A 13,353-nucleotide genomic window follows, 5' to 3' on the forward strand; every position below is an offset into this window, starting at 1 on the left:
ATTCTTAAGTAACTAAATATTGAATGTGTCTAATTCCTGTCTGTGTTTCCTCAGTTATGATGAGGTTAGAAAGGCCTTGGACCAGGGCTCCCCCAAGAGAGTGGATCAGACCTTCTCCGGCCTGAATGGCAAGGTGACTGCAGCTTTCCAGTACAGAGGTGAGGAGCATTTAACTCTATGGAGTCTTATAGGGCTATTTTGTCCATTTTTAATCCTTTTCATGTCTTTTTGTGTCTTTGTAAGTCATTTTGTGTCTTCTGTGGGTTTTTTTGGTCATTCTGTCTTCTCATTTTGTCTTTTTTGGTCATTTTGTGACTTTTTTGGTCATTTTGTGTCTTTTTTTGGTCATTTTCTGTCTTTTATTTTTGTCATTTTCTGTCTTTTTGTGTCTTTTTTTGGTCATTCTGTGTCTTTTTTAGTCCTTTAGCGAATGTGTTTGCTGGTAAAACCAGCAAAACTGATCATTTTGCAGTAGTCTCTTATATTTTTCCAAAGCTGTATGTCTGTTAAACATGAAGTTAAATCCAGGAGAATGCTTTCCAGCACATCTAAAGACCACTAATTAGGGCTTAAAGGCTCTGCAAGAACAGAATGATATAATTTTGTTCTTGCAGCACTGGGAGAGAGAACACATTTCTCTGTTCTTAACACATCGTCTTGGCAGAACTTTGTTCTTGTGTTTGAATGAGACATTTCCCTAAAACACTAAACACTAACTGATTCTCTGCTTTGCAGGTTTTACTTACATCTACAATGGACGCTACATGTCTGAGTACGACCTGAGATCTGGGAGGTTGTTCCGTGTGCTGAGGAACTCCTACTTCCTGCGCTGCACCAACTTCTAGACCACTTACTAAATGTTTAAGTCGTCACACTGAACGAGAATGAATGTACACTAACAGTGTTAGAGAAGTACAGAAAGATTTCTATTTTTAAATATATATTTTTAATATTTAACGGTATCAAATGTGTTTAGATTTGTAAACGTACAGTATACAAATAAAAAGTGATGATTTTTATATGTATTTATATATATAAAGTTTAATCAGAGGGACCGTCTTTCCACTTGCATTTGACATTTTACTACTGCTGGTGACATTGCTGCTGTTTTTTTACATATGTAATCTAATGATGGAGCTTTGGTTGCATTTCAGACATTCATTTTATTGATATGTATTTGTACAATAAAACCAGGATAAATAAAGTCTTATGCATGTCTTATTATGCAATGGCAATACAAACTCACAAGTACTTATGTTTGAGCATCCACAACAAATCGAGTGGAGAGAAACAGTGCATCCAAACACTGCATATATATGTGTGTATATGTTTCAGACTTTGTTTTAGGGTAAAAGTTACAATTAGGTTTATGTTTAGGGTTAGGATTGGGTATTTGTGATAGTGAAGGTTAGGTTAAGGGTTAGGGTAAGGGGCTAGGGAACAAGGTTATTATAGTTAACGAAAATGAAACAAATAATGAAAACTAGAATTGAAAAAAAAAGGTTTGTTAACTGAAATAAAAATAAAAATGAGAGTTTTTTTTTTTTTTAAGAGATAAGTAACTGGAACTGTATTGTGTGGTTACAAAACAAACCAAAACTAGAAAGGCCACGGGGGCTACTGCTGGTGTGTGTACACTATGATGAGATTTTTCTGAGATTTCAAACAATTAATACTAGTAATGTTATGATACTATATTACATACAAGGAGCACACCTACAACAAACATTCCTTTTTAAGTATTTATTTTTACAGTAACCTATGCCCTTTAACCTCAAAATGTGTGTGTGTGTGTGAGTGTGTGTGTATGAAACATGTGTATCTGGAGGAGTGTGCGCGCTTACGTGCATGTGTGTGTGTGTGTGTGTATCTGTAACTGTAATCACATCAAAGGATCAAAGGCAATCAGAGCAGAGCAATCAACAGAATTAACTGCCACCAACTGCCGAATGTTTTGGAACAGTGACAGCAGCCAGAGGTGGACAGACTGGAATTTGTGGCCTCGAACAGAAAGCATTTTTGGCAAAACCATAATACCTATCATTGATCCGACTTCACTTTGAGCGTCTTGAATTCTTCCTGAACGTCTACATATGTTTTTTTTTTAAGAAAAATGAAAAATATCTTTGTTAGAGCAATCTAAAAAAACTGTTACATCTCCCTTTTTCAGAAATCTTCCTGCGTTTTTAATATGGGAGCCAATGAGGCTGTTGGTGCGTGTTGGTGGTGCATCTGTGCGTCGTACGCCCAAACTATAACTCTGACAGCTTTACCAGAGGATTGTGAGTGAGAAGACTAATTTTCTTACGTTTCTTTGTATAAATTATTTCTGTAGAGTGGAATTTGCGGCCTGGAGCGCAGTTTTCAAATTTATTTTTTTTGACAATTGCTTCTCTCCCTCTACACTCTGGCGATGATGTCACACACTGTGACACGAACATTCCGTGCAATACACACCCATTATAATCTCAGAATTTCTCCAAAAATGATCACGGTCATTGAACAGGGATTGATAAAAAACTATATGACCTATCGAAACGTGGATTAATACACCGATACACAAGACTTGTGTCTACTGTTTAAAGTTTAAATGGAGTCTCTAGCTGAAATTATGCCGGAGAAGTAAACATTTAAAAATCTCCAAAATTGACGAAATTTGCGTCCGAAAGAGGAAGAAGAAAAAATCCACAGTATAACAGTAGTTATACTGTGCTGGTCTGTATGGGACCAGTGCTCGGTGCGACTGCCCCGTGGCCCTAATAAATAGAATGTGCAAAATGACAAGAACATTTTATAAATTTGATATATAATATCAATTTGATTAATATTAACATCTATCACATATGAAGTGAAGTATATGTTCCAGTATTTGGAGTGCAGTGTTGTACAGGTGCACAGTGCAAAAGGTGACAGTCGATTTAGTGCATTTTACTAATAGTGGCTCTGACAGAGGTAGATGAATTATGAAGTCTTATTGCAGTAAGAAACCTTTAAATATCTTCATCAGGTAAGTAACAAGGGGGAACATTCTACATGCACATGTTCTTAATAACACTTTTGTAAGTTTGAATTAAAATGCAATCGAGGCGATGAAGTAAAACGTTGCAGTAGTAAACAAGTCAGCCACAACAGCAGCCAAAGCAGGAGATCTGATGTTGAGATGTGTCATGTTCCTGCAGGCCCTGCTGCTCCTGCTGCTCCAGACCTCCTCCAACCCCGACTCCCTCTTCCATCACTGCACCTATTATCTCCTTCCTGTTGTTCTCAATGGGCCTGTTCAGACACTTGCAGGAATTCTTTATCACCCCATCGGGCATCTTTCTCTGCCCTTCACCTCACATCCAAAACACTGAAACTGACTGTTTCCGGAACAAACCGACTAGTGCATGCAAACTCTGCATGTGAGCAGATCCTGAGAGGGAGAACCAGCAGCTGGAGTTATACTGGTAGACACAGGAACCATGGAGGGAGCACTGGTTGTGATGCTAGCTGTGATTGTAGCACTCTGTGGAGCTGTGCCCACCACTGCACCCAGCCAGGAAGAGCTCTCTAAAGCCCAGGTAATCCAGAAGCATTAACATTGACATGTTGCACTGTTTGTTGGTGTTATTTAACCTCGCAACATTAGGAAGTGAAGAGCTATCCATGCTTCTTGGTGATTCTGTTTTGAGAAATATTAATTTCCCACTGTATTAAAGACTCATGTTCATGTTCCAAATCATGTTTTATATGATTAATGTGGAAGGTTAATTAGCTGAAATTTTTTCCATAATATAATAACTTAAACCACAAAACAAGAATTACAGCACTATAAATGTGGTGTTTTTTATGTGGTGTGTTGGTATGCTATGCTATTGTACTGTATGAAAGTAAATAAAGTAAGTTCCAACAATTCAAGAAGTTGGAAAAAGGTTTTTGTTCTAAAAAATAAAATTAACAAGACTGCATTTACAGTGCTGTTCTTAAGATTTGAGGGTGGATTCTGTGACATGTTCGGTCAGAGACGAACTGTCAGATCAGATTTTCCTTTATTGTTTTTGCACAGAGTAACAAGTACTAGGACAGGTATGGGCAACTGGAGGCCCGGGGGCCGCGTACAGCCCGCACCCTGATTTTAAGTGGCCCTCAGTACAACTACATGCATTTGAGCATGAAATCTTAAAAGTGCAGTGTAAAAATGCACAAAATGACTTCTTGCAATTAATGTTGGTCTGCTGTTCTTGCACTGAAAAAGAAGAAATCACAGTAAGTGGTTATTTTATATTTGCTTCAAACCTTTTGTATTCCTATTTATACTGTTCTACATGCATTTGAGCATGAAATATGTTAAGTTACTGCACTGTAAACATATTTAAAATTGCAGTTTCATCATATCTGGTTAAGTGCACGGTCCTATATGTGGCCCTGTGGTAGTATCCATGAAAAATTGTGGCCCCCTGCAGCATTTAAGTTACCCATCCCTGTACTAGGACAACAAAATTAGCCATCAACCCGTCCAAACGTATACTTTAAACACACATACAATATGACATAGGTGGACAGGACAGGGAGACAGGGATGAAAGAAAAGAAAAACAGCATGTGAGGAGAGGAGGAAAAAACAATGATTAAAACCTCAACAACATAAGCGCATACTTAATACACTTCACAACATGAACAGACTTATTACATTGGTCATAAGAGCAACTGCAGCAGTAATTGGCTGTTTTCCATCTCGCCTGAAGCAAAATCCATCTGTCTCTGCTCAACGCGGGTAGTTTTCCACACAACAGCAGGACACAGTAAACAGAGTTTGGATGATGCGCTGTCAAAAAAAATGCAGAAATTATCTTGTTTGGTTGAATCACTTTAAACAAGCTATCATTGTTAGCCTTAACCTTAGTGATGTGTTCGACCAATGAACAGTAGCTGTGATCCAGCTGTAGGAAAGTGATCAGTAAATGTCGGGGCTGATATCAATGTGATTACAAACAACAACAGATATCAGATTACATACATCGCTCTGAATCCAGTGAAGGAATGGCAGACCCCACGACTATGAAAATTACTATAATTATAGCTTCAGTAGATAATTTAGACTATTGTTGTAAATGAGTGTAGAGCAATTTAAGTGTTTATTATATGAAATAAATAGTTGTCTGTGGCAATGTACCTGCTTAGGTGTTTGGTGTTGTTTTATAATTATTGTTTTATTATTTTATTATATTTAAAATATATTATTATTATTATTATTATTATTATTATTATTATTATTATTATCATTATTAAATCTATGTATGTTTAATCACTTAATAATGTATCACGGTAAATTATTGTAATATTGGATATTTACAATTTATTGTTTTATTATATTTATAATATATATTATTATTATGATTATTATTATTACTTTAATTTTTATTATTATTATTAATATTATTATCACCATCATCATCATAATTATTATTTTACAATTTATGGTATAGGAGTTCTTCCAATCTATTAATGTTTAATAACTTAATAATATATCATGATAAATTATTGTAATACTGGATATTTACCAAAAAAAATGTATTTAATTGCAAATTATTCTTTGAATGTCATCACATAATTTTGTGTATCTTTTCTCAAAATTCTGCATTTATATTTGAATAGCTAATAGTCAAGTGAATAAACATATATGGAGTTTTCTGCTGCATGACTATTGTTATTCCTGTTTCTTGTCCAGGACTATCTGTCTCAGTATTTCTCAGATGTGGGTGTCAGCGCCCCCAGCAGCGTCCTGCGCAGCTCTCTGGATTCCTTCGATGACACGCTCAGAAAAATGCAGGAATATTTTGGCCTGGAGGTGTCGGGGAAGCTGGACTCCAAGACCCTGGAGGTGATGTCTCGGCCCCGCTGCGGATTCACAGACGTGCTCCGTTATTCACACTTTGACGGTGGACCAAAGTGGGACAAGAATGTGGTCACATACAGGTACAACACAAGACCACACACACAATAAAGCTCCTAGAGCAGGGATGGGCAACATGAGGCCCGGGGGCCACATATGGCCCGCACTCTCACTTGAAGCGGCCCTCAGTACAACTACATGCATTTGAGCATGAAATCTTAAAAGTGCAGTGTAAAAATGCACAAAATTACTTCTTACAATTAATGTTGGTCTGCTGTTCTTGCACTGAAAAAAAAAAAATCACAGTAAGTGGTTATTTTTTATTTGCTTCAAACCTTTTGTATTCCTATTTATACTGTTATACATGCATTTGAGCATGAAAAATGTTAAGTTACTGCACTGTAAACAAATAGACACAAAATAAACACATATACACAAAATGACCAAAAAAGACAAAAAATGAACAAAAAAAAAATGACACAAAATGAACAAAAAATTACTCAAAATGAACAAAACAAAAAAAACACAAAATGAACAAGAAAGACACAAAAAAGACAGAAAATGAACAAAAAAGACAGAAAATGACCAAAAAAAGACACAAAAAGACCAAAAAGACAAAAAAATGCCACAAGATCCCCCCAATGTTACCTTTTGTATTCCTATTTATACTGTTATACATGCATTTGAGCATGAAATATGTTAAGTTACTGCACTGTAAACATATTTTAAAATTGCAGTTTCATCATATCTGGTTAAGTGCACGGTCCTATATGTAGCCCTGTGGTAGTGTCCATGAAAAACTGTGGCCCCCTCCAGCATTTAAGCTGCCCATCCATGTCCTAGAGGTTTGTAAAGCATTTTCTCTCTGCTGCAGGATAGTGAACTACACACCTGACTTGAGTCAAAGTGAGGTGGACGCGACCCTCGCCAAGGCTCTGAAGGTGTACAGTGACGTCACTCCTCTGGATTTCAAGCCCATCACCACCGGCAAAGCTGACATCATGATCATTTTCAAGGGTCGAGGTAATGCACAGCCTTCACAGAAAAATGTCTCATCTATTCTATTAATTAGGGCCCAAGCACTGATTCAGTCAGTGAGGGACCTATTGTTTCCATAAAGGATTATTTTTACCCTTTCTTTTTCTTCTTTTATCACTTTGGAGGAAAAAATGAGGTGCTTGGGCAACTTGAAAACAAACTAAATTTGGCACAGTTGTTGGGCTTGGCGAAAATTACGATCTGATATGGGATTCAGGAATGGGCGTGGCAAATTGGCTCTGTAGCCCCCCCTACGTTATTTCCTGAGCTCCAAGATTGACGGAAATGTATAAAATTTGATAGGCATATAGAACTCTTCCAGACGAACAAAAAAGTCAGCAGGACCCATATCCTAAACTCAACAGGAAGTCGGCCATTTTGATTTGTATGGGCATTTTTCAACATTTCCACGTGTCATACTTTAACAAACTCCTACTAGATCATGGGTCTCAAACTTGCGGCCCTCGTGACGATATTTTGTGGAAGGTCCCGTTATTGCTCCAGCTGGAGCTTTGTTTCACTTGTTTCTATGACGTTAACAAAAAGAAAGGCAGCTGCTACTGGAGCGTTTATTATCTGCCGTGTTGTTGTTACCGTAAGAAGTGGAAATGATATGTAATGTAATTTTGTATTTTTTGGGTAATTTTGTGTCTTTTTTTAGTAATTTTGTGTCTTTTTTTATAATTTTGTGTCTTTTTTTAGTATTTTTGTGTCTTTTTTTGGTCATTTTGTGTCTTTTTTAAGTAATTTCATTTTTTTTCTGTCATTTTGTGTCTTTTTTGCAATTTTGTGTAATTTTTGGTCATTTTGATACTGTCTCCAGTGGCCCCCAGGTAATTTGAGTTTGAGACCCCTGTCCTAGAAATTCATCCCAACCGGCTTGAAATCTGGTCAGTCCACTCATGAGACATATACAAAGATAAATTACGACTTCTTATCAAAGGGCGTGGCCATGGTAAGGCCTCAGATTTCACTCTATTGCCATAAAAGAGGAAGTAGTTTTAAACACGACTGAACATTGTCCAATCTTGTTGTTAATTGTCGTCTTCTCTTCTTCAACCAGATCATGGTGATTTTGCTCCGTTCGATGGGGTGCAGGGGGTCTTGGCCCATGCGTTCTCCCCTGGAGAGGGCCTCGGAGGTGACACCCATTTTGATGAAGATGAAACCTGGACTCTCACTGCGACAGGTGCTGCAGAATCACAGTTAGTGAGGTGGTTTTGATGCTACAGCTGGTTATGAAACTGCAGTAACTTTACCAGTGTGTTTGTGCAGGAGCCAACCTGTTCCTGGTGGCAGCTCATGAGTTCGGCCATGCACTGGGATTATCCCACTCTCAGCTCCAGACAGCCCTGATGTATCCCACCTACCAGTATGTGAACACAGAGAACTACAAGCTACCGGATGATGACAGACAGGGGATTCAGGCTCTCTATGGTGAGAGGCCAGCTAATTATTTATACACTGAGTTTGCACACTGAAAAAAAACGGTGTCTAAAAACAAGATAAAAACACTAAATCTTACAATAGAACACAAAACAATAGAATTATTACTTCCTGTTTTGCAGTGGGGGGAAAAGTATTCAGATCATTTACATCAATAAAAGTATTAATAACACACTGTGAAATTACTCTACTACAAGTAAAAGTCCTGCATTCAAAACTTACTACAGTAAAGGTACAAAAATATCAAAAATAAAAGTACTTATTATGCAGAATGGACCCAATCAGATTGTTTTATATATTCAAAATATGTTATTAGATTATTTGTATTGATGCATTTATGTAAGCACTATTTTAATTTTGTAAAGGTAGGGCTCATTCTAACTGCTTAATATATGTGATGTTTGAGTTAAAAAATGTCTAATCAATATGAGGTTTAATTTAAAAAATCACATTAAATGTACCATGTTTTTATGTTAAATCTTGACCTGAAAAGTAACTAAAGCTGTCCGCTAAATGTAGTGGAGTAAAAAGTATAATATTTGCCTCTAAATGTAGTGGACTAAAACACTAAAAGTATAAAGTTACAAATGTGGAAATACTAAGTAAATCTGAGGGGAATGATCTTGCTGCATAGACAGATAATTTCACTTGACAAGATTTCTTAAATTAAGATTATTAAATCTAGAAATAAGCATGTTGAACGCTTAAAATAAGAAATTAACTCTTCAAAAAAGATAAATTATCCAACACTTCTAAAGTTGTTTTTCTTTATCTCGGTAAGAAACAAACGGTATAATTTTTCAGAAACAGCATTTTTCTTTACTTTTGCCTTTAAAAGGAGTCAGAGAATCATCAGCAAAACCAACAACTAAACCAGACCCAAACCCAAGACCGACTCGGCCTGTTCCAACACCCAAACCAAGACCTGAACCAGAACCTGAACCCACATCAGAACCTGTTCCAGACATGTGCGACAGGAACCTGATTTTTGATGCTGCAACCTCCATTAAGAGAAGTCTTTACTTCTTCAAGGATGGGTGAGACACTGCAATTAATAGTGCATTTATTTACTCTACACTTCAACTAATATTTCTATTTGTGTCATCCTTGCACTTATTACTGATCCATTTTCAGCATCATTATTATTTGCACTGTTGTTACAGAATATATTGTGTTATACATACTTTTAAAATATTTTATGTCTGTATTTACATATATATTGTTGTTGTATTTGGTAATTGTAGTATTATCTACACATTTTAACATAATTATTCCTTCATTCTCCCTTTCTTATAATTTCTAATATGTCTATATTATACTATATATTTCTATTCTACTAGGGGAACAGCTGTTATATTGCCTTCTAGGGATGAAAAAAGTATTTCTGAGACATTTTTTTTTAAACTTCTCTTTATTGGTTTTTTTTCGATTCTTTCGATCACATACAAAAATAAAGAAGGTACATGTTCATTTATGCTTGAAATCAACACGAAAGAACAGAATGGTAGTAGAAAAATAAAAGCAATAAAAAAAAGAATTAAAAAAACACAAACAAACAAAAATCTAGGTGGAGTCAAATCAAATATCAAAACAATAATAAGGTTTACAAATAAAAGAAAGAGATTCAAATAGTAATAATACAACTTGGAGGATGTCAAGTGTTGTAAAATTTACAGTTGTTAATTTTTCATTGGATTATATTTAGTATAATAGTCCATAAATGGCTGCTATATTGTGTCAGGGTGAATTATTTCTGAGACATTTTTAAAATATTTTAGTCATTTAAGTTTTGCAAAAGCATGCTACTCTGCTAAATAGATTTATTTTGAAAGCATTCTACAGTTTTATATAACTGCTTGGTTTGATAATCTGAGTGTATGTTTTTACTGGTGTATAGTGTATTGCTAGTGTATTCATTTATTATTTATGTGTATTTATGTTTATTCAGAGATTGTATGTTTTTATGTGTGTCATGTTTGTATTTTATATACTGAAGAAGCCAAAGACAAATTTACAATACAATAAAGTCCTATCTTATTTTGAAAATTTGATGCATAAAGTTAAAAAAAAAGCATCATGTGACCAGCTTATGATGGGATTTTGTGTTCCTTTGTCAGACATTTCTGGAAGAGGAGCAGCTCCTGGGACGGCATCACCATGAAGAAAATACAGTCTGTCTGGCCTGGAATAAACAAAGTTGACGCTGCTTATGAGTATAAGAGACGCAATATTTTCTTTGAAGGTATACAATTTAGTTTAATAATTAGCTATCTAGTAGTAATCCACAAAATCTTTTTAGTGAATTTAAAATGACAAAAGTATTGAAATAAATACATGCATAACACATGCATGCATGCATGTACAAATGCATACATAAATGGGACTATAGTTATGAACATAACTCTACTCTTGCTGGCCCCAGGTGATCATTACTGGGGGATCAGTGGAAACACCGTCCTGCCTGGTTATCCCAAACCCATCAGAGACTTTGGCCTCCCTTCAACTGTCACTAAGGTGGATGCAGCTGTCCATGTGACATTCACCGGCAGAACTCTCCTCTTTGTGGGAAACAGATACTACAGGTGAGTAGTGTTCATATTCATAAACATCTCAGCTGAATCTCAATACAGATAGCACATGTTGATGAACTCTTCTTATTATTACTCATGTAGCTACAATGAAAGGACGGACAGAATGGATCGTGGCTACCCAAAGTTAATTATCAGAGAGCTCCCTGGGATTGGCTTCAGAGTGGATGCTGTTTTTGAGAACAGAGGTAGGTAACAGGCAAAGGTTTGCCACTCACACACACACAATAGAATTATTACTTCCTGTTTGGCAGTGGTGGAAAAAGTATTCAGGTAATTTACATCAATAAAAGTATTAATAACACACTGTGAAATGACTCTACTATAGGTCATCACCAAAAAAAGACACAAAATGACTAAAAAAGACACATAATTACCAAAAAAGACATAAAATGACCAAAAAAAGACACAAAATGACCAAAAAAAGACACAAAATGACTAAAAAAACACATAATTACCAAAAAAGACACAAAATGACTAAAAAAAGACACATAATTACCAAAAAAGACACAAAATGACCAAAAAAAGACACATAATGACCAAAAAAGACACAAAATGACTAAAAAAAGACACATAATGACCAAAAAAGACACAAAATGACTAAAAAAAGACACAAAATGACCAAAAAAAGACACATAATGACCAAAAAAGACATAAAATGACTAAAAAAAGACACTAGACACAAATCTAGAAATAGGCATGTTGAACACTTAAAATAAGAAATTAACTCTTAAAACAAGATAAATTATCCAACACTTCTAAATCGAAGTTTAAAAAAAAAAAATCTAGGTAAGAAACAAATAATTTGCAGTGTATGTACAGTACTTGAGTAAATGTTCTTAGTTACTGTCCACCTCTGCTGTTTGGGGAGATACTAATGATGCGTCCATCTTTTCAGGCCGCCTGTACTTCTCCTATGGAGCCACACAGACAGAGTACCACTACAAACGGAGGAGAGCAATCCGCACCCTCATGAACAATGGATGGATGGACTGTGACTAAAGAAACAAAGGCCCAAATACACACCTGCACACAGCTGAGAGCACACAGTAACAGCTGAGGTCACTACACGAACCAATCCTGAGCAGCTTTCGGGGCTTTTCTGTAGAAACATATCATTTGAAAAACAAACAGTTACTGCATGATATGGTATTATAATCCTGTAGGCAACAGCTAGGGAAGAGTGGGTTAAAAAAAATGTTCTTTTTCTTTTTTAAAATATGTATTATAATCAGGCAATCAACCTTGATGTGTCTGCTTAAAAATTTTCGGTAACACTTTATATTAGGGAACACATATTCAACATGAATTTGTTGCTTTTTAGCATGCAAATAAGTAACATATTGGCCCTTAATTAGTCATTATTAAGTAGTTATTAATGCCTTATTCTGCATGGCCTTAGTATATAACCAGTAAGCCATTAATTAAGAGTTTTCCCTTAATAACCTCAGAATTATTGCTTATTAGTAGTAAGTAAGGAAGTTATTGTATATGAGTGACGATCTTAGCGGTGAACGAAACCATGGAAATGGCAAATAGCCACCTTCTCCAGACCTTTGACGTGACTGGTGGCTCCTTTGGGATGAGGATTGGTAGATTGTAATGTCAATCATTACTCTTACGCCGTTTCCATGGTTTTGTTCACCGCTATGTAGAGATTATAAAGTCCATACAAAGTAAAGCTAAGATCGTAACTCATATACAACAACTTCCTAACTTACTACTAATAAGCAATAATTCTGAGGTTATTAAGGCAAAACTCTTAGTTAATGTCTTACTAGTTGTATAATAAGGCCATGCAGAATAAGGCATTAATAACTACTTAATAATGACTAATTAAGAGCCAGTATGTTACATATTTGCATGCTAATAAGCAACTAATTAATGTTGAAAGTGTGTTCCCTAATATAAAGTGTTACCAAATTTTCAATAAAATAACAGTCATAAATAGAAAGTGGATACTGTCTGATGTCAGAATTAAAGCACATGTGAGTGTTATTTGTAATAGTGTGATGTTCGGTTATAACAGCATATTTCTAAGGGATGTTTAGTACTGTTTAGGCCAACATGATGGGCTCATAATGGCATTTACATAGAGAGAGAAAACTGTAACTGGTTACAATAAAGGTGACTCTACCCTACTAGTTATGTAGTCATGTGTTTTCCTGAACATACTTAATAAATCTTTAAAAGTGGAAATTTTTTGTTAAAATGTTTATTTATCATGTGTTTGTGAATTAGGATACAACAGAATAAGGTAAATCTGGTTAGTTTGGTGTGTGTGAACCATCAGGTGAGTTGAGTAGGAGACCACGTATTGTATATTTTTTTGCATGATCTCAGAGGAGCTGCTGCAAAAGGAAAAGTAATCACAACATTTTAATTCATCTACAGGTGTTGTTTATAAGTG

The 13,353-nt window shown here is 35.6% G+C and overlaps 1 protein-coding gene across 1 annotated transcript in view; it reads left to right on the plus strand.

Annotated features, from left to right (window-relative positions):
- Positions 1-12,201, plus strand: part of LOC131986968 (uncharacterized) — a 32,711-nt gene extending 20,510 nt beyond the window's left edge. The window contains 12 exon segments of the mRNA XM_059352108.1: positions 55-158; positions 736-831; positions 2,207-2,238; positions 5,641-5,954; positions 6,746-6,894; positions 7,973-8,098; positions 8,209-8,353; positions 9,246-9,392; positions 10,473-10,597; positions 10,778-10,937; positions 11,028-11,131; positions 11,842-12,201. Coding sequence (XP_059208091.1) covers positions 55-158; positions 736-831; positions 2,207-2,238; positions 5,641-5,954; positions 6,746-6,894; positions 7,973-8,098; positions 8,209-8,353; positions 9,246-9,392; positions 10,473-10,597; positions 10,778-10,937; positions 11,028-11,131; positions 11,842-11,945 — 1,606 coding nt within the window. The 3' untranslated portion in view covers positions 11,946-12,201.
- Positions 12,202-13,353: the final 1,152 nt, after the last annotated feature.

Source organism: Centropristis striata, chromosome 15, assembly GCF_030273125.1.
Source record: "Centropristis striata isolate RG_2023a ecotype Rhode Island chromosome 15, C.striata_1.0, whole genome shotgun sequence".
In the NCBI taxonomy this organism is placed as follows: domain Eukaryota; kingdom Metazoa; phylum Chordata; class Actinopteri; order Perciformes; family Serranidae; genus Centropristis; species Centropristis striata.